This window comes from Loxodonta africana, chromosome 12 (assembly GCF_030014295.1).
Source record: "Loxodonta africana isolate mLoxAfr1 chromosome 12, mLoxAfr1.hap2, whole genome shotgun sequence".
NCBI classification, from domain to species: Eukaryota; Metazoa; Chordata; class Mammalia; order Proboscidea; family Elephantidae; genus Loxodonta; species Loxodonta africana.
Genome location: NC_087353.1, coordinates 81,598,066 through 81,620,354, shown reverse-complemented (window position 1 = coordinate 81,620,354; position 22,289 = coordinate 81,598,066). Strand labels below are relative to the sequence as shown.

The window sequence follows — 22,289 nt, the reverse complement described above, 5'->3', positions numbered from 1 at the left end:
GTTTAATCTATGTTAGCAGGTTAACTTGTTTCAAAATAAGTCTAGTTACGATTTTTGCCTTTTTTTTTTTTTTTTTAAACATTAAAGGACATAGACAATCATGCAATGAACTCCCAGTTAATTATCATGGAGCTAATGAGTGCCGATCCCATACCTGCCCATTTCCGATCGCGGCAATCTGCTGTACAATTCCATCATGTCCACTGCTGATGCTGTTTCCCATCCATTTGACAGCAGCCGTTCTTTCTGAAACGTGCAGTGAAGAGAAGCAGAGAAGAACTACAAGGCAGCATCACACAAATCCAAAACACTCTTAAAGCACACGGGAACTTCACTTAGATGACTGCTCTTTCACGAGCTCATTCTGGGCCCTGCCATCTTTCTTCTTTTTATTTTCCAGTTTTCTACATTACACATGCCATGCTAAAAACCCACTGAAGTATAAAAAGAAATAAAAGGACACTTTTCTATGAGTAGCAATTATTTAAAGTGTTCCAGTAGTAATGTGACATAAGACTTGTAAAACCTAAACGGGGTAAGTATGGGAAGTGTCTCTGCAGCAAATAAATAGCATTTAAAAAGGAAGGGGGACTATTACAGATTAATGAGATTTAAGGGACACAGCAATCAGGTACAAAATGTGGAACATGTTTGGATTCTGATTCGAACACAGCAACCATAAGAAAATATTTTTTTTTAAACTGGGCAAACTGAATGTAGGCTGGGTATCACGTGCAACAGAGGCGTTACTATTGATTTGTGAGGTATGACAATGGTATTATCATTATCCCGGTGAAAGAAAGTCCTTATTGGTAGGAGATTCACACTGAAGTCTTTTGATGTACTGCCTGGAATTTGCTTTAAAATATTCAAACAACATAAAATTTTTATAAGGGATTTTTTGCATTTTTAGATTTAACAGAAAATTTTCATAATGGAAAGTTAAAATAATAATGTATGGAAACGTAAATGTGTACTTTCCATATCCAGGTGGCAAAGCAGGGCTTGGATTTTCCTGGCACTAACTAGTGACCCATAGAACCCTCAGTGCCTATGCAGTCCGGTCCTTGAGAGGATTTCTCCCATTATCTTATATGTGAAGGGAAAATGCCCTTCCTTCGTTGGCTAATGTTTCAAGACCACGTCCCAATCTCTGCCTTCTGACCTGTGATGCTAAAGACTTGCACATTTCCACTCCAGCCAGGTCGCACTGTCGTCTCCGCAGGTTTTCAATCATGATCTGCCCAAACCGATCATCCATGTTCACCTGGGGAGGGAAAGAGATGACCAGGCACCGCCATAAAGGTTTTTTTCTTAAGTGTGCAAAATAAAACAATACCCTATTTTTAACCAGTCAAGGCTAACATTTGATAATACTTAGTGCAGGTAACCCTGCACCAGGAAACCCTGGTGGCGTAGCAGTTAAGTGCTACGGCTGCTAACCAAAAGGTCGACAGTTCAAACCCACCAGGCGGTCCTTGGAAATTCTATTGGGGCAGTTCTACTCTGTCCTATAGGGTCACTTTGAGTCAGAATCAACTCGATGGCGATGGGAACGAGTTAGCACAGGTAAAGCAATGAGGAGCAGGCACTCGTACACAGTGCTGGTGGTAGCAGTAATTGGTGTAACCCTTTGAAGGGCAGCTGGGCAGTTATACTTCCATTTTAAATGCTCTACCTATGATTCAGCCACTCCACTGATAGCAATTTATCCTACAGATGTACTCATGTGTATGCAAAGATGCAAGAATGTTTACTGTAGCATTATTTCAAGGAAGAATCTAAAAATAACAGAGATCCATTATTTGGGGTTAAATACATTTTGGCATGCTCATACAATTAAACACTATGCAACATTAAAAACAGAAAAGGAAGTTATAGATGGTGGATATGGAATGATCTCTAATTTAAATTCATGAAAAGCAGGGTACAGAAGAGTGTGTGTAATATGCTCCCATTTGCATTTAAGAGAATAAAAAGCTCCTCTTTGTGTTTATATATGCATAGACACATTCTGGAATATGGCAGTGTTACTTTCTAAGCTTAGAGGGCTGAGGTCTGGGAAACAGATTTTTTCTTGTCTCTCTTTTTTTTTTTTTTAATCTCTTCAGCACTGTTTTTATTTTGCATGTGGTATTACTTTTAGAATTAAAAACTAGATAGACCTAATTAATCCATATATATGCACAAATGCCATAAAACATATTGTTCTTGTTGTCAGGTGCCATCAAGCCAGTTCTGATTCATAACGACCCTATGCACAACAGAATGAAACACTGCCTGGTCCTGTGCCATCCTCACAGTTGTTATGCTAGAGCCCACTGCTGCAGCCACTGTGTCAATCCATCTCCTTGAGAGTCTTCATCTTCTTTGCTGGCCATCTACTTTACCAAGCATGATGCCCTTCTCCAGGGGCTGGTCCCTCCTGATAAAACATCTAGAGTATGTGAGTCGAAGTCTCACCATCCTTGCTTCTAAGGAGTATTCTGGCTGTACTTCTCCCAAGATTGATTTGTTTGCTCTTCTGGCAGTCCGTGCTATATCCAATATTCTTTGCCCAACACCATAATTCAGAGGCATCAATTCTACTTTGATCTTCCTTACTCACTGTCCAGCTTTTGAGGAGACTGAAAATACCAGGGCTTGGGTCAGGTGTACCTTAGTTCTTAAAGTGATACCTTTGATTTTTAACATTTTAGAGGTCTTTTGCAGATTTGCCCAATGCAATGCATCTTTTGATTTCTTGACTGCTGCTTTCATGGACATTGATTGTTGATCCAAGTAATATCCTGTACAACTTCAATATTTTCCCATTTATCATAATGTTCCTTATTGGTCCAGTTGTAAGGATTTTTGTTTTCTTTATGTTGAGGTATAATCCATACTGAAGGCTGTGGTCTTTGATCTTCCTCAGTAAGTGCTTCAAGTCCTCTTCACTTTCAGCAAGCAGGGTTATGTCATCTGTGTATTGCAGGTTGTTAATGAGCCTTCCTCCGATCCTGATGCCGCCTTCTTCTTGGATTATTTGCTCAGCATACAGATTGAGTAAGTATGGTGAAAGGGTACAACCCTGATGCACACCTTTTTTGCCTTTAAACCACGCAGTATCCCCTTGTTCTGTTCAAATAACTGTCTCTTGGTCTATGTACAGGTTCCTCATGAGCACAATTAAGTGTTCTGGAATTCCCGTTCTTCATAATGTTATCCATAATTAGTTATAATGCACACAGTTGAATGTCTTTGTGAAGTCAATAAAACAGGTAAACATCATTCTGCTATTCTCTGCTATCAGCTGAGATCCACCTGACATCAGCAATGATATTCCTTCTTCCATGTCCTCTTGTGAATCTGGCTTGAGTTTCTGGCAGTTCCCTGTTGATGTACTGCTGCAACCGCTTTTGAATGATCTTCAGCAAATTTTTACTTGTATGTGATATTAATGATATTGTTCAATAATTTATGCATTCTGTTGGATCACCTTTCTTTGGAATGGGCACATACATGGATCTCTTCCAGTCAGCTACCAGGGAGCTGCCTTCCAAATTTCTTGGCAAAGACAAGTGAGCGCTTCCAGCACTACATCCGTTTGTTGAAATATCTCAATTGGTATTTCGTCAATTCCTGGAGCCTTGTTTTTTGCCAATGCCTTCAGTGAAGCTTGGACTTCTTCCTTCAATACCATTGGTTCCTGATCATATGCTACCTCCTGAAATGGTTGAACGATGACCAATTCTTTTTGGTATAGTGACTCTGTGTATTCCTTCCATCTTCTTTCGATGCTTCCTGCATCATTTAATATTTTCCCCATAGAATCCTTAACTATTGGAACTCAAGGCTTGAATTTTTTCTTCAGTTACTTCAGCTTGAGAAATTCCAAGTGTGTTCTTCCCTTCTGGTTTTCTATCTTCAGGCCTTTGCACGTGTCATTATAACACTTTACTTTGTCTTCTCAAGACGCCCTTTGAAATCTTCTATTCAGTTCTTTTACCTCATCATTTCTTTCATTTTAGTTACTGGACGTTCAAGAGCAAGTTTCAGAGTCTCTTCTGACATCCATTTTGGTCTTTTCTTTCTTTCCTATCTTTTTAAAGGCCTCTTCCCTTCTTCATGTGTGATGTCCCTTGATATCATTCCACAACTCACTTGGTCTTTGGTCATTACTGTTCGATGCATCAAACTTATTCTTGAGATGGTCTCTAAATTCAGGTTATATATACTCAAGGTCATATTTTTCACTCTCATAGACTTGTTCTAATTTTCTTCAACTTGAACTTGCTTATGAGCAATTGATGGTCTGTTCCACAGTCTGCCCCAGGCCTTGTTCTGACTGATGATATTGAGCTTTTTCCACTGTCTCGTTCCACAGATGCGGTCAATTTGATTCCTGTGTATTCCATCTGGTGAGGTCCATGTGCGCAGTCACCGTTTATGTTGTTGAAAAAGGTATTTGCAATGAAGAAGCTGTTGTTCTTGCAAAATTCTACCATGCGATCTCCAGCATCATTTCTGTCACTAAAGCCGTATTTTCCAACTACCAGTCCTTCTTTGTTTCCAACTTTTGCATTCCAATCACCAGTAATTATTAATGCATATTGATTGCACGTTTGATCAAGTTGAGACTGCAGAAGTTGTTAAAAATCTTCAATTTCTTCATCTTTGGCCTTAGTAGTGGGTGCGTAAATGTAAATAATACTCCTATTAACTGGTCTTCCTTCTAGGTGTATGGATATTATCCTGACAGCGCTGTACTTCAGGATTGATCTTGAAATGTTCTTTTGCACAAAGCCATTCTTCTTCAATTTGTCATTTCCAGCATTTTAGACCATATGATTGTCTGATTCAGAATGGCCAATACCAGTACATTTCAGCTTACTAATGCCTAGGATATCGATGTTTATATGTTCCGTTTCATTTTTGACAATTTCCAATTTTTCTAGATTCGTACTTCGTACATTCCATGTTCTTATTATTAATGGATGTTTGCAGCTGTTTTTTCTCATTTTGAGTCGTTCTACATCAGCAAACGAAGGTTCTGAAAGCTTGACTCCATCCATGTCATTAAGGTAGACTCTATTCTGAGGAGACAGTGCTTCCCCAGTTATATTTTGAGTGCCTTCCAACCTGAGGGGCTCATCTGCCAGCACTATATCAGACAATGTCCACTGCTATTCATAAGGTTTTCACTGGCTAATTTTTTCAGTAGACCACCAGGTCCTTCTTTCTAGTCTGTCTTAGTCTGGAAGCTCCACTGAAACCTGTCCACTGTGGGTGACCCTGCTGGTATTTGAAATACCGGTGGCAGAGCTTCCAGCATAACAGCAACATGCAAGCCACCACAGTATGACAAACTGACAAACATGTGGGGTAAAACATATTACGTATACTATTATAGCATTGGAGCCCCAGGGGCACAGTGGTTAAGAGCTTGGCTGCTAACCAAAAGGTCAGCAGTTCGAATCCACCAGCCACTCCATGGAAACTCCATGGGGCAGTTCTATTCTGTCCTACTGGGTCACTATGAGTTGGAATTGACTTGATGGCAACAGGTTTGTTTTTTTTGGTTTTGTATTATAGCATTTACATTATTATTTGTCATATGTACAAGTATCAAAAATTCATCACTTTAACAATATGTAAAATGATCCCCAGTGTTAATATGACTATACAACAAGAACCAATGCTGATTATTCTCTTTCATTGGATGAGTAAGGCTTATGTGGCACTAATTTTCAAATTACACACTATCCATTGAGCAGAAAAGGGCATTTGTGAGCATATACTCCATAGTTTTATTACCTGGGTTTGAATGCTGCCTCAAGTAGCTGTGAGGCCATGAACAAACTATTTAATTAACCCCCTGTGCTTCAGTTCCTGTATCTATAAAATCAACGTAGTACTAGTACCTACTTCCTGGACAACTGTGATAATTAAATAATTTAATATGTGTAAAACTCATAGAATGGTGCTTGGTGCATAGTAAGCATATCTAAGAATTTGCTATCGTTACTTTATTACCATAACTAAAATTATCGTCATCCATGTGGTTTTATCATTTTAAATTACTAAATAAGGCATGTGAGCAATTAATACACATTTTGAGGATACTGGTGATTTTGTATTTGTTAGAAAATTGTTAAGTTAGATGTCTATTATTCACAAAGTGATGGTAGGTAGTGGGTGGCAGTTTAGCCATTTTAGGGATAGCTGCAGATAACATTGAAATCTGGCACATTCCCAGACCTGCTCCAAAGTGACAGTGTCTCTGGTTAAAATTCTCTTAATCGACTGTCTCTCATACAATGTTGAATAAATGTTTGCTAAATACAAGAATACACAAATGAAGCAAAGTAAGGGAAGTCACACACATCTGAGATGTGAAGAAACATGGAAAGTTGAAATCATTTTCCCCAGGTATGACATCCTGTAAGCCAAAATAAATTCCCGTGATTTATTCACATCGAAAGAAAAGACCAATGAGGTCAGCTTCCATTATATTCATTGACCAGAACTGAAGAGTGAGTGTGAGGAACACCCACAATCAAAGAGAAGGATGAAAAATCTCAAACAAGAATAGTACAGCACACTGCACAGAAACCTGGACCAGGGCGGGCAGGTGGGAAGGTAAGGAGACCAAGGTCAACCCTGGCTCTGTCCATAATTACATGACAGCAAGTCCGTTTACTGCTCTTACTTATAATTTAAAAAATTAAAAAAAATAAATAAAAAAGTAAAATCAATAAAATTGAAATAAAATAAACAATATCAATAGCTACCATGGGAGGTAAAGCCAACACGGCACTACAGGCAGAAGCACCATGCTGTCCCTCTGCAGCAAAGACCTGAAAAATTAAGTACAACAGATACAACTGTCAATCCAGGAACCCTAAGCATAAAATGAAGGAATGAAGAACTCAATCAAGCACCAAATACAAAAAGAAACTGACAGAGAACAGAGAATGAGTAGAGCTATGGAGTGGGGGGTCCCCTACTAGCTAATATGGCTCCGATTCTCCATCTTGGATTACAGCCACCAAGGAACACAGATGAGTACAGGAAGGCAACTTCACAGAGCTCCCAACAGGAAACAGAGCACCTGGTAAACAGGGATACACACTTTCCCGCCCCCCACCCTCCTTCCTTGTATATGGCCTCTGCTGCCTTCCAATGGGCCATGGTCACCCAGCCAGAGAGACACCAGCTCACTGCTGCCGGATTTGCCATCTTGGACCTCAGCCACCAAGGACTACAGCCAGGGAGTATGGGAAAGGAAATTCAAGGAGCTCCCAACAGGATAGAGTACCTGGTAACCAGGGATATATGCTTTTCCACCCCACAACCTTCTTCCCTCCACCGCTTTCCAATGGGCCACAGTCACCTGGCTGGAGACACACCAGCTCACTGTTGCCTGGGTCTGCCCTGCCCCTACCGGCCGGCCTCTTCATGCCTTTGTTTGTTTGGTTTTTTTTTTTGGCTTTTTTTTGTTGCTTCTCTCTCCCTTCCTTCCTTTCTTCTTCCCAGCTAGCCCCATGTGATGTCCCCATTCCTTGATGGGCTGTGCTGCCTCGCTTGGCTAGAGAGCCACTGGCACATGGCCACCCCGGATTTGCACTGTCCCTGCTGCCAGGCTCCCTCAGCATCGGTTTTTATTTTATTGTTTCTTTTCAGTTTCTTCTCTTTCTCCCTTCCTTCCTTCTTTTCCTTTCTGCCACTCATCCAGCCCCGTGTGATGTCCCTGCCCCTTCTTTGTGGGCTGTGCCACACTGCTCTGCTAGAGAGCCACTGGTGCACGGCCTCCTCAGGTCCAAGCCACAACCCTCCGGCACACTCCCTCAGTGTCTTTTTCATTTTTTTTTTCCGATTTCTTCTCTCCCTTTTCCTTCCTTCCTTTCCTTTCTCCAGCCCACCTAGCCCCATAAACTGCCCTTGCCCCTTCTCAATGGGCAGTGTTGGACCGCTCGGCTAGGGGGCCACTGGTGCATGGCCTCCACAGGTCCAGGCCACCCCTGAAAGGTAGGCTCCTTCAATGTCATATTTTTTCCTTTGCTGTTTTTTTTTTTTTCCTCTGTTTCTTCTCCCTTTTTCCCTTTCTTCCTTTCCTTTCTCCTGTCCACCTGTCCCTGTGTGCCACCCCATCCCTTCTTGACGGGCCATGCTGCACTGCTTGCCTGGGGTGCCACCGGCACACAGCCTCCCTGGGTCTGCACTACCCCCACCAACTGGCTCGCTCAGCACTATATTTTTGGTTTGTTTTCTTTGTTCTTTTTTTTTTTTTCCTTTTTTTCTGTTTCTTCTCTCTCTCTCCTTTCCATCTTTTCCTTTCTCTCACCAACCTAGACCTGTCCACTAGAGGGGCTGTGCTTCTGGAGGGGCTGTGCTGCACTACTTAGCTGAAGAGTCACTGACATGTGGCCTCTTCAGGTCTCTGCCACTGTCACTGACTGGCTCCCTCAGCGCCTTTATTTATTGTTGTGTTTTTTTCTTTTTGTTGTTGTTTCTTCTCTCTCCTTCCTTCCTTTCCTTTCTCCCATCTACCTAGCCCCATGCACCACCCACCCCTCCATGGCACGCTGTGCTGTACCACTCAGCTGGAGAGCCTGTGGCACACGGACTCCCCAGGTCTACACCACCCCCACAGGCCAGCTCCCTAAGTGCCATATTTCTTATTTGTCTGTATCTTTCCCTTTCTCCCTGTTCATTCTCACTCCCACTTAGGCCCTGTGTGGCCTCCCTGCCTTCCTGATGGGCTCTGCTGTGCCACCTGGTGAGAGACATCAGCTTGCCGCCACCCCAATTCCACCCCACCCTCAACAGCCAGCTCCCCCACTATCATATTTATTTTTTGTTTTTAATTTTTTTTTTAATTTTTTTTGTTGGTTGGATTCTTCTCTCTCTTTCCTGTCCTTTCTCCTGCCCACCTAGCCCTGTGTGCTGACCACACCCCTTCTCAACAGGCTGAGCCACACCGCTCAGCTAGAGAACCACGAGGAAACAGACTCGCTGGGCCTACCCCACTCCCACCAGTTGAATCCTACCATGCCATTTTATTTACTTTTTTTCTTTTTCCTTCATTTTTTCTTTTGCTTTTATTTCTCTCTCTTCTTTTACTCACTCAGCTCCACACATCACATCCTCATCCTTCCCTCATGGCTATCTGCACCATGCACTGAACACCGCACCCTCAAGTGACACCAATGTGGTCCACGAACCTGCCCTGCACTGCCACCCAACCCTGCCCTGTAGGCCCCAGTTTGTGTCGCAAACTACCCATCCCCACTCCTCCAGCCCTGCTGGACCTGCCCTGCTGCACCACAGCTTAATGACCTGCCCTGCCCACCTGGACAAGGTGGTGAGAAGCATTGTGCCCAGAGTTGAGCAAGCAACCAAACACGCCCAACCCGCCTGCTTAGACATAACCAGATAAGACAAAAAAGCAAGACAAAACAAATCTACAATCAATAAATGAAGAAATTAATTCCTGAATGTCTCTAAGACAGCAGACAATATCAAAACAGGATAGAGTGGCTCCAGAGAATGAACAAAATAAAACACCAGATGACCTTCTGGAAGAATAAAAGGCACTGCAACTACCTGATAGGAAATTCAAAACTTTAATATTCAGGGTTCCCCAAGAGATGATGGAAAATGCAGAAAAAAGAGATAAAATCCTGGAAAATGCAGACAAAATCAGGGAAAACAGACAAAGCAATAGAAGAATTCAGGAAAATAATACACAAACCAAATGTCAAAATAAACAAACAGAAATCATACAAATCAATAATTAGAAATCCAAAAGATAAAAAAGATTTCAGAAATGGACAGTGCAATAGAAAGTTTTAGGAGCAAATGTGAAACAGTGGAAGACAGTGTCAGCAAAATTGAAGACACATTCTTGGGTCCACTTTGAGGAAAAAGCAGAGAAAAGAATGAAGAAAAATGAAGAAACCTTGAGAATGATGTGGGATATAATCAAAAGCAAAAATTTACATGTGATTGGAGTTCCAGAACAGGGAGAGAAAATGGAAAACACAGAGAGGATCACTGAAGATGTGCTGAAAGAAAGCTTCTCGAATATCATGAAAGACGAAAAGCCGACCACCCAAGAAGCTCAACGAACGACATGTAGGACAGATCCTGTCTTAGTCATCTAGTGCTGCTATAACAGAAATACCACAAGTGGATGGTTTTAACAAAGAGAAATTTATTCTCTCACAGTCAGGTTGGCTACAAGTCCAAACTCAGGGCGTCAGCTCCAGGGGCAGGCTTTCTCTCTCTGTCTGCTCTGGAGGAAGGTCCTTGTGACGCATCAGACTTCCCTTGGTCTGGGAGCATCTCAACACAGGAACCGCAGGTCCAAAGGACGCACTCTGCTCCCAGCGCTGCTTTCTTGGTGGTGTGAGGTCTCCATCTCTGCTTGCTTCCCTTTCCTTTTTATCTCTTGAGAGATAAAAGGTGCTGCAGGTCATACCCCAGGGAAACTCCCTTTACACTGGATTAATGATGTGACCTCGGTAAGGCTCGTGTTACAATCCCACCCTAATCCTCTTTAACATAAAATTACAATCACAAAACGGAGGACAACTGCAGAATACTGGGAAAAATGGCCTAACCAAGTTGATACACACATTTTTGGAGGGACACAATTCAATCCATGACAGGCCCCAAAAGAAAATTTCCAAGACGTATCATAATCACACTTGCTAAAACCAAAGACAACGAAAGAATCCTGGGAGAAGCTCAAGAAAAACAAAAAGTCACATACAAAGGGGAAACAACAAGACTCTGATTATTTGGCAGAAACCATGTAGGCAAGAAGACAATGGGATGACACATATAAAATCTTGAAAGAAGAAAACTGCCAACCAAGAATAATATATCCTTCAAAACTCTTGCTCAAATATGATGGTGAAATGATGACATTCCCAGATAAACAGAAATTAAGGGAATATGTTCAAACCAAACCAAACTTATGAGAATTACTAAAGGAGTCCTTATTTAGGGAACCAACACCACCAGACAACAACCTGAATCTAGGACACAAATCAGCATCAGCCAGATACCAACCTAGGTAATGAGCTCTCAGGGATAAAACAAAAGATTTACACCAGGGAACCAGAGGCATCAATCTGTAAATGACAACAATGTCAGAACAATAAAAGAATGAATAAACAATATAGGTTTAGAACTCTTAAATGGAGAGGAAGTGAAGACAATATTGAGTAATAAAATCTGGTTTAAACTTAGGAAGATGAGGTAAATTTCAAGGTAACCACAAAGAAAGTTAACAAGCCTACTCATCGGAATAAAGAAGGAAAACAAAAAGTCTCAGTAAACACAAAATCTACAAAAACAAAAGATACAAATAAAAAATCACAAACAAAAGGAATTCGGGACAAGAGAGTAACAGGAACAAAGAAAATGTCAGTACCACAAAAGAAAGGACTACAAAATGACAGGAATAAACTTACACCTATCAATAATCATGCTGAATGGCTTAAATGTGCCCATAAAGAAACAGACAATGAGAGAACAGATGAAAAAACAGGACCCATCAATATACTGTCTACAAGAGACACAGCTTAGAATCAAAGACATAAATATATTAAAAATGTAAGGATGGAAAACAATATATCAAGCAAACAGTAACCAAAAAAAAATCAGGAGTGGCAATACTAATCTAAGATAAAATAGACTGTAAAACAAAATCCACCATAAAAGACAAGGAAGGGCATTATATAATGATTAACGGGGCAATCCACCATGAGGACACGACCTTAATAAACCATAAGGACATGACCTTAATAAATATCTACGCACCCAATGACAGGGCTCCAATACATAAAATAAACTCCAACAGTACTGAAAAGGGTAATCGACAGTTCCACAATAATGGTAGGAGACGTCAACACACAATTCTCGGTAAAGGACATATCATCTAGAAAGAAACTCAACAAAGATACGGAAGATCTAAAGTCCACAATCAACCAGCTCACCTCATACACATACACAGACCACTCCACCCAACAGCAGCAAACTACACGTTCTTTTCCAACGCACATGGAACGTTCTCCATAATAGACCACATTTTAAGGCACAAAGCAACCCTGAACAGAATAATATAATACAGAAATATAGAGGCAATATAAAACATATTCTCTGATAAAAAACTCATAAAAGTAGAAATTGATAACAGGAAGAGCAAGGAAAAAAATCAAATACATGCAAACTGAATAACACCTTGCTTAAAAACCACTGGGTAATAGGAAAAAATCAAAGATGGAATTAAAAAATTCCTAGGATCAAACAAGAATGAAAACACATCATACCAAAACTTTTAGGACACAGCAAAGGCAGTGCTCAGAGGTCAATTCTCAGAGCAAAAAAAGAAGGGACAAAATCAAAACATTAGCTATACAACTTGAACAAAAAGAAACAGAACAGCAAAAGAAGCCCACAGCCACCAGAAGAAAGGAAGTAATAATAATCAGGGCAGAAATAAATGAAATAGAGGACAGAAAGACAATAGAAAGAATCAACAAAACCAAAAGTTGGTTCTTTGAAAGGATCAACAAAATTGACAAAACATTGGCCAAACTGACGAAAGAAAAACAGAAGATGCAAATAAACCAGATAAGAAATGAAATGAGGGACAATGGACCAAACTGAAATAAAAAGGATCATTAACACAGTACTATGAAAAACTAAACTGCAACAAACTTGAAAACCTAGAGGAAATGGACAAATTTGTAGAAACACACTATCTACCTAAACCAACACAAACAGATCGAAAATCTGAACAGATCCATAACAAGAGAAGAGATTGGAAAGGTAATAATAATAAAAGAATCCGCAACAAAAAAAGCTCTGGCCCAGATGGATTCACTGGAGAATTCTACCAAACATTCAGAGAAGAGCCTGCACCAGTACTATTCAAACTCTTTCAGAACATAGAAAAGGAAGGGATACTTCTGAATTCATTCAATGAAGTTAGCATAACCTTGATGCCAAAATCAGATAAAGACACCACACACAAAAAAGAAAATTACAGACCGGTACCTCTCATGAACATAGATGCAAAAATTGTCAACACAATTCTAGCTAATAGAATTCAGCATCATATATATATAAAAAAAAAAATACACCATGACCAAGTGGATTCACACCAGGTATGCAGGGACTGTTGAACATTAGAAAATCAATCAATGTAATCCATCACATATATAAAACAAAAGAATCACACGATCATCTCAAGTGATGCAGAAAAGACATTCCAGAGTGTCCAACACCCCTTTCTGATAAAAACTCTCAATAAAACAGGTATATAAGAGAAATTCCTCAACACAACGAAGGGCATCTATATGAAACCAAAAGCCAACATCATTCTTAACAGAGATAGGCTGAAAACATTCCCCCGAGAACAGGAAAAAGATAAGGCTGCCCTTTACCTTTATCACCACTCCTACTTAACACTATGCTGGAAATCCTAAATAGAGCAATAAGGCAAGAAAAAGAAATAACGGACATCCAAATTGGTAAGGAAGAAGTAAAACTATTCCCATCTGTGGATAATATGATACTATATATAGAGAACCCAAAGAACTCCACAAGAAAACTACTGGAATTAATAGATTCAGCAGAGTAGCAGGATATAAGACAAACATACGGTGGCATAGTGGTTAAGTGCTACGGCTGCTAAGCAAGAGGTTGGCAGTTCAAATCCGCCAGGCACTCCTTGGAAACTCTATGGGGCAGTTCTACTCTGTCCTATAGGGTCGCTATGAGTCGGAATCAACTAGATGGCACTGGGTTTTGGGTTTTATACAAAAGTCAGTTGGAATCCTATATACCAACAAAGAGAACAATGAAAAGGAAATCAGAAAAGCAATACCATTTATAATAGCACCTAAAAAAAAGTAAAATATTTAGGTATAAATCTAACCACATATGTAAAAGAACTATAGAAAAAAACTATAAAATACTACTGCAGGAAACCAAGAGACCTATATAAATGGAAAAACATACCATGCTCATGGACAGGTAGACTCAACATTGTGAAAATGTCAATTCTACCCAAAGCAATCTACAATTACAATGCAATCCCGATCCAAATACCAACAGCACTCTTTAACTAGATGGAAAAACTAATCATTAACTTTATATGGGAAGGAAAGAGGCCTTGGATAAGTAAAGCACTACTGAAGAAAAAGAATAAAGTAGGAGGACTCGTGCTACCTGACCTCAGAACCTACACAGCCACAGTAGTCAAAGCAACCTGGTACTGGTACAACTACAGACACACTGACCAATGGAACAGAATTGAGAACAGAAGTGTAAATCCATCCACCTAATCTTCAACAAGGAACCAAAGTCCATTAAATGGTGGAAAAGACAGTGTTTTTAACAAATGATGCTGGCGAAACTGGATGTCCACCTGCAAAAAAATAAATCAGGACCCATACCTCACACCATACACAAAAGCTAATTCAAAATGGATCAAAGACCAAAAACAAAACTAAAAGCTCTAAAGATCATAGAAGAAAAAATAGGATCAACACTAGAGGCCCTAATACACGGCATTAGTAGGGTACAAACCATAACTAACAACACACAAACTCCAGAAGATAAGCTAGATAACTAAAAAAAAAAAAAAAAAAAAACTGGGATCTTCTAAAAATTAAACACTTATGCTCATCAAAAGACTTTGCCAAAAGAGCCTAAAGATGGGAAAAAAATTTTGCCTACGATAAATCCAACAAACGTCTAATCTCTAAAATCTATGGGAAAATCCAACACCTCTGCAACAAAAAGATAAATAATGCAATTAAAAAATGGGCAAAGGATATGAGTACACACTTCACCAAAGAAGACATTCAGGCAGCTAACAGAAATAGGAGGAAATACTTGTGATCACTTGCCATTAGAGAAATACAAATCAAAACTACAGTGAAATACCACCTCACCCTAACATCACTGGCATGAATAACAAAAAACAAACAAACAGAGGATAACAAATGTTGGCAAGTCTGCTGGGAGCTTGGAACTCTTATGCACTGCTGGTGGAAATGTAAAATGGTACAACCATTTTGGAAAATGATATGGTGCTTCCTTAAAAAGCTAGAAATAGAAATACCATGTGATCTGGCAATCCCACTCCTAGGAATATATCCTAGAGAAATAAGAGCCATCACATTAAGAGACATGGGTTATGCACATCCATGTCCCTGTAGCATTATTCACAATAGCGAAAAGTTGAAAACACCTAATTGCCCAAAAACAGATGAATGGATAAGCTATGGTTCATACACACAACTGAATACTACACAACAATAAAGAATTTGTGAAACATAACATGGATTAATCTGAAGGGCATTATGCTGAGTGAAATAAGTCAATTACCAAAGGACAAATACTATATGAGACCACTATTATAAAAACTCATGAAAAGGCTTACACACAGAAAGAAGCAATCTTTGATGGTTAGGAGGGAGGGGAGGGATGGGGAGGGGAAAACACTAACTAGATTAAGTGGTAACTTTGGTGAAGGTTAAAACAGTACATAATACAGAGGAAGTCAGCACAACTTGACCAAGGCAAGGTCATGGAAGCTTCCTAAAAACCAAAAACCAAACCCACTGCCGTCGAGTCGATTCTGACTCATAGCGACCCTATAGGACAGAGTAGAACTGCGCCATGGAGTTTCCAAGGAGTGCCTGGTGGATTCGAACTGCCGACCTTTTGGTTAGCAGCTGTAACACTTACCCACTATGCACGCTTCCAAATTCTCTGAGGGACTGAATTATATTGGGCTGAGGGCTGTGGGGACCATGGTTTCAGGAGACATCTAGCTCAACTGGCATAATATAGTTTATAAGGAAAATGTTCTACATCCTACTTTGGTGAGTAGCGTCTAGGGTCTTAAAAGGTTGTAAGCAGCCATCAAAGATACTCCACTAGTCCCACCCCGTCTGAAGCAAGAGAGGATGAGGAAAACCAAAGACACAAGGGAAAGATTAGTCTGAAGGACTAATGGACCACAACTACCACAGCCTCCACCAGACTGAGTCCAGCACAACTAGATGGTGCCTGGCTACCACCACCAACTGCTCTGACAGGGATCACAACAGAAGGTCCTGGACAGAGCTGGAGAAAAATGTAGAACAAAATTCTAACTCACAAAAAAAGACCAGGCTTACCGGTCTCACACAGACTGGAGTAACCCTGAGAGTATCGCCCTTAGACAACACTTTAGCTCAGTAATGAAGTCACTCCTGGGGCTCACCCTTCAGTCAAAGATTAGACAGGCCCAGAAAACAAAAAGAGGCTATATGGGCACACCAGCCCAGGGGCAAGGATGAGAAGGCAGGAGAGAACAGGAAAGCTGTACAAATGGAAATGGAGAACCCAAGGTCGAGAAAGGGAGAGTGTTGGCAAGTCATGGGGCTGGCAAACAATGCCACAAAATGGTATGTGTATTAATTGTTTATTAATAAACTAATTTCCTCTGTAAACCATCTAAAATACAACTAAAAAAAAACATCTATTGTGTCTTCAGTGCTTATCATGTCCCCGGCTTTGTCTAACATCTCATGAATTCCCATGATTCAGACAAGTTCCTATTATTATCCACTTTTAAAAACAAAGAACTGAGGGTTACAGAGGTCAAGGAGAAATAGCCAACACTTACCTAACAGCCAGGCACTGCGGTCAGTGCTTGAGCATGTATTAACTCATTTACTCCTCACAATAATCCCCATGACATAGGGACTATTATTATCATCATTTTTCAGATGAGGAAACAGACACGGAGGTTATGTAACTTGCCCAGGTCACAACAGCTAGGCAGTCTATCTCCAGAACAATTCTGCCTGAGGTCACACAGCTAATAGTAATCGCTGGATAATTCAGACCAAGCTGGATAATTCCAAAGCCCTAAAACATAACCCTTTTTGTGCTAGATCAGAACATGCAAATAGGCACCTAATGGACCCAAGCCAGTGATTTTTAGAAATTAGGAAATTTTATATTAATAGCCTGTTTTCTAACATCTCTTTAAAAATTGGGACTTTTGGCAGCTCTAGGGTAACATTCCAGTCACTACTTGGAAGAGTAGTGGCTGCTGCCATGAAATGGGACATTAGTGCTCCAGCTCACCACAGTCCCCACCACTCTACACTAATTACACCCGGCCAACTTCCTCTACTTGCATCACCTGCTTACCCCTGAAGGCACTGAAGTCTGCTAGCCGTACACTTGATGACAGTCCTCCTGGGTGGCACAAACAGTTAAGTGCTCAGCTACCAGTTGAAATGCTGGCAATTCAAGTCCACCCAGAAGTGCCTGGAAAGAAAGGCCTAGTGATCTACTTCCAAAAAGTCACGGCCACTGAAAATCCTACGGAGCATAGCTCTATTCTGACACACATGCAGGAGCCATGAGTTGGACCTGACTCCACAGCAACTAGTTTGGGTTTTCTTGGTTTACACTAGATGATAGCCCCAATCCTCTCCATCAAGTTCTATAACTTTATGGTAAATGCAACGATGAAGTACGGACTCAGAACTTTTATATAGGCTCAGGTAGAAGTTTGCAGGAAGTCAAGAAATGAAGAGCACCAGCACTGCTGGAATTGATTAATAAAGGAGAATGGCTGGAGGCAGGACAAGATTACTGAGGGTGCACAAATAGGGACAACGACCCCTGGAGTCCTATGCAGAACTCAAACTTCTCATACTTCCTTTTACCTGCTCATAGTTTATGAACATGGCAGTCTCAAAACTGTTGGCTGCCCACTTCAGGAGGTTTGCAGATTGCTCCGGCGTCATGTAAATCAGCACACATTCTGCTATTAGGAGTGTCGGCAAGCTTAAGAGAAGAAAAAAAAGGGACATAATTATGTTTTCATCAAATTGAGACCCTCTAATTGTGCATATGTTGCAGTACTGGCAGTGCAGTTCATACCCCAGGAAAACCAGGACCAAGCAAGCACATCGTCAAGTGGTGCGGTAATACACGTGTAACACCATCATGACCAACTGTTTTGTGCTATAAAAAGGTGAGTAATGAGCAATGATGTGTCCGGCTTATGGAAACCTTATATGCATGTGACAGATTGTAAAACCCAAACTCATTGCTGTCAAGTCACTTCTGACTCACAGTGACCTTACAGGACCCAGAGTGGAAGTGCCCAAGAGGATTTCCGAGGAGTGCCTGGTGGATGTGAACTGCTAACCTCTGGTTGGCAGCCATAGCTCCGCCCTGCATCCATACTGTGGCAATGTGATACTGCAGGTGGCCTCTATTTCCCTACCCTGGAATCAGAGTTAGTCAGGTGACTTGCTTTGGCAAAGGGGACAGCAGCAAACATGGTTCAAGCAGAGACTTGAAAAGTGCTTGCACATTGGCACTTGATCTCCTGCTGTACCTGCAGCCCTGAGACCACTATGTGAAGGAGACCAAGCTGGCCCACTATAGGATGTGAAGCTCCATGAATGAGAATGAGCTTCACAGGAGACAATTAGTCCCCAGCTGACCTGCCAACTGTCCACATAAAGGAGCTCTAGCTGACATCAGCTGAACCTGACCCCTCCACCCCAGCAGAGGAACCACCCAGCTAAGCACAGCCCAAACTGCCAGCCCACAGAATTCTGAACAACTAAATTATGAGTTGTCTCAAACCACAGAGTTTGGAGTGGTCTGTTACACATCAAAAGCTGACTCATAAAATGTGGAAATACTGATATTCACTTAATAGAATCTGATTTTTCTTATATAAGCTTTCACCATCAAGAATTGAAAACAATTTGGATAGTTTTCAATAAATTACATTATTAGTATGCATTCTGATTCACCGGACCCAAAATAATCAACAAAACAGGTAATAAGAAAAGTAACAAATTCCTGTAGAAATATCTAAAAGCTTTAATTTTTTTAAAGAGAAGACTGTTGTTGTTGTTAGACACCATCAAGTGGGTTCCGACTCAGCGACCCTATGCAAAACAGAATGAAACACTGCCCAGTCCTGCGCCGTCCTCACAGCCATTGTTATGCTTGAGCCCACTGCTGCAGCCACTGTGTCAATCCATCTTGTTGAGGGTCTTCCTCTTTTTCACTGACTCTCTACTTTATCAAGCATGATGTCCTTCTCAGGGACTTACCCCTCCTTGATAACATGTTCAAAGTATGTAGGACATAGTCTTGTCATCCTTGCTTTTAAGGAACATTCTAAGTTGTATTTTTTCCAAGACAGATTTGTTTGTTCTTTCAGCAGTCCATGGTATATTCAATATTCTTCGTCAACACCAAAATCCAAAGGCGTCAATAGTTCTTCGATCTTACTTATTCACCGTTCAGCTTTCGCGTGCATATGAGGTGACTGAAAACACCATGGCTGGGTCAAGCACACCTTAAGTCTTCAAGATGACATCCTCGCTTTTCAACAATTTAAAGAGGTCTTTTGCAGCACATTTGTTCAATGCAATGGGTCTTTTGATTTCTTGACTGCTGCTTCCATGGGTATTGATTGTGGATCCAAGTACAATGAAATCTTTGACAACTTTAATCTTTCCTCCATTTCTCATGATGTGGCTTATTGGTCCAGTTGTGAACACTAGGATCCCTTAAACTATGCAAGACGACTGAATGTAGCTCATGGGCACTCTGATCTTTCGGCTTGACTGGACTATTCATCTTCCTCCAAAATTCTGTGAGGGTAGGAACGATTTTCTTTACCTTCTCTCACCCTGACTAGTCTGTGACAAGTTCAGTACTGACCAGACTGGTAAAGCCTGGGAGAAACTCTCTTCTCCCCGCCTCTAGAATTGTATCCTACTAGCTTATTTCTCATTCATTTACTGCTCCTTCGCAGACTCCTTTTCTGGATCCTCTTATCCTCCCTGCCCCCTAGTACTGATGTTCCTCATGGCTGTTGTTCTTTCTCTCACAAAGCAGGTAGATTCTTTTTTATCTGTTTTTGTTGGAGAAGGAATCTTAGAACACTTAAACTGTTTGAAATCAAATGCCCAACAACAAGAAGTGGGTTGAAAAGAACATGGTATGTCCACATAATGGACTGCTTGGCAGCTCATAAGTATGTTTCAGAACTGTATTTATTGACATGAAAGCCATCCTGGTTTACAAATTGCCTCTTAGATGCTCTCCTACACTCCTTCAAAGAAGGAACCACAAGAATAATTAAACAGTCAACTGTAATCAGGTGTTTAATATCCCTTTTCTCATGCCGTATTGTGAATGTTTTGCTCATGGCTCTATGTGAGTGCCTATACATAGTAGACTCTCAACTACTTGCTGAATGAGTGAATAAGTAAACGAATAAATAAGGAAACAGATATACATATATACACACATATACACAGACATATTTGATTCTTCAGACATTCCAAAACTGTATATGTATCAGAGTAGCATTTCCTAAAGAAAAATAAATACTTACAAATTTTGACATAAAATTTGTCCCACTATTGGGATTAGGAATTATTTTCATTTGCTCTTCTAGGAGCCATCAGAGACAACGAAAACTATGGAAATGCATGGAAATGTTCAGGCATATATATATACTAATAGTTATCAGTATCATCAATTGCTAATAGATTTATTGTTGGGTAGTATTTTTAGTCTCATTTTTCAAAGGAGGAAATTAAGGTACAGATGGGTGAAGTAACTGTCCAAGGCCATCATGTTCCTGTCAGATTTCAAACCTGTGCAGTTGAACTCAGTGTCTGGACTAATGAGGACTACATCATATGACAGAAAAGGGGGCTTTACCAGACAGTACTAGTACCAGCTATCTATCTGTTTTGCCCATCTAGGTTTCTTTTTTTTTTTCTCCTTCCTTCCTTCCTCTTTTTCTTTTTTTTGTTAAACAATGAAATGTTGCATAATTTAAGAGTTATTTAAAAAATATATTCAAATGCTGTCTGGAGCACTGGTCCCTCCCTCCCCCCACAACTGCCGTGGAGTCAATTCTGACTCATAGTGATCTTATGGAGTTTCCAAGGCTATATATCTCTACAGAAGCAGACTGCCACATCTTTCTCCCTCGGAGCTGCTGGTCATTTCGAAGCGCTAATGTTTCAGTTAGCAGTTGACTGCTTTAACCACTGTGCCACCAGGGCTCCTCACTGTTCCGCAGACATCTGAAACTCAGCATGGCCCCCAGGAAATCACGGTACAAACAAACAATGCGCTGAATGCAGAAGAAAGAGAATTCAGTCTAATATAAGTAGCAAATAGGGTTGAAAATCAGAAAGAAAAACATTACAAAGAAAATGAAAAAAAAAAAAAAATTAGCAATAACCTAAACCTAAAATCCTAGATTTTATCAACAGAAATGGTGAGGAAAAGGCTCTAAAGCATCATCGAATTAATAAGTTGATAATTAGAGAAACAGTCTCAAAAAAATGTTTAATGTAAAAGGTAACCATTATTATATAAGATTAATAGTTGAAGAAGGCTATACGAGAAGGCTTTGTATTATTTTTGCAACTTTTTTGGTAAATCTGAATGATTTCAAAATAAAATGTTAAAAAATTTACAAATATATTTTAAAAACAGCCATTAGCAATATCAAAAATAGAATTAATAGTACTCAAAAATGTAAGTGAAAGAAAAGCAACGGAAAAATAGCCCACAAAGGAAAATATAGAACACAAAGGAAACCACATGGAAGAATCAAACACATAATTCTAGTACATCAATTACTTTTCATCCATTCTGTAGATTTTCAAAAGCCAGGCAAACTTCCCTATCAATTTATAATTGATGATTTCCCGATCTTTGGTCTCATTTATCAAAACAGCTGATTACTGCAACTGCAGCTAGACTCTGATGTGACTTACTTTTATCGAGTGCCTACTGTGTACTAGTTTCTGTTCAACTGTTTTTACAGGCTCTATTTCATTTAACCTTCAAAACTATCTTGTGAGTTATATAGTTCTTATTCATAGTTCATAAATGCAGAGACCGAAGCTCAAAGAGGTTCTAAAAAGCTTATTTCTATTAAATAACTAGTAAAAAATCAGTAGAAAACCAAACCCCTTGCTTTTGAGTCAATTCCGACTGATAAAAAAAAAAAATAGGGACCCTTTGTAGAACAGTGTAGAACTGCTCCATAGGATTTCCTAGGCTGTAATCTCCACAGAAACAGACTGCCAGTGTTTCTCCCATGGAGCAGCTGGTAGGTTAGAACTGCTCACCTTTCAATTAGCGGCCAACTGCTTAACCACTGCACCTCCAGGGCAGATTCAAATCCACAACGTTACTAAGTTTTGTGCTCC

The 22,289-nt window shown here is 40.3% G+C and overlaps 1 protein-coding gene across 1 annotated transcript in view; it reads right to left on the bottom strand.

Moving 5' to 3' along the window:
- Window positions 1-22,289, bottom strand: part of LCMT1 (leucine carboxyl methyltransferase 1) — a 71,789-nt gene that overhangs the window by 8,389 nt on the left and 41,111 nt on the right. The window contains exons 7-9 of the mRNA XM_003418826.4: window positions 17,739-17,859; window positions 1,166-1,267; window positions 155-246 (exon numbers count right to left, since the gene is read on the bottom strand). Of these exons, the coding sequence (XP_003418874.1) occupies window positions 155-246; window positions 1,166-1,267; window positions 17,739-17,859 (315 nt within the window). The remainder of the gene's footprint in view (window positions 1-154; window positions 247-1,165; window positions 1,268-17,738; window positions 17,860-22,289) is intronic.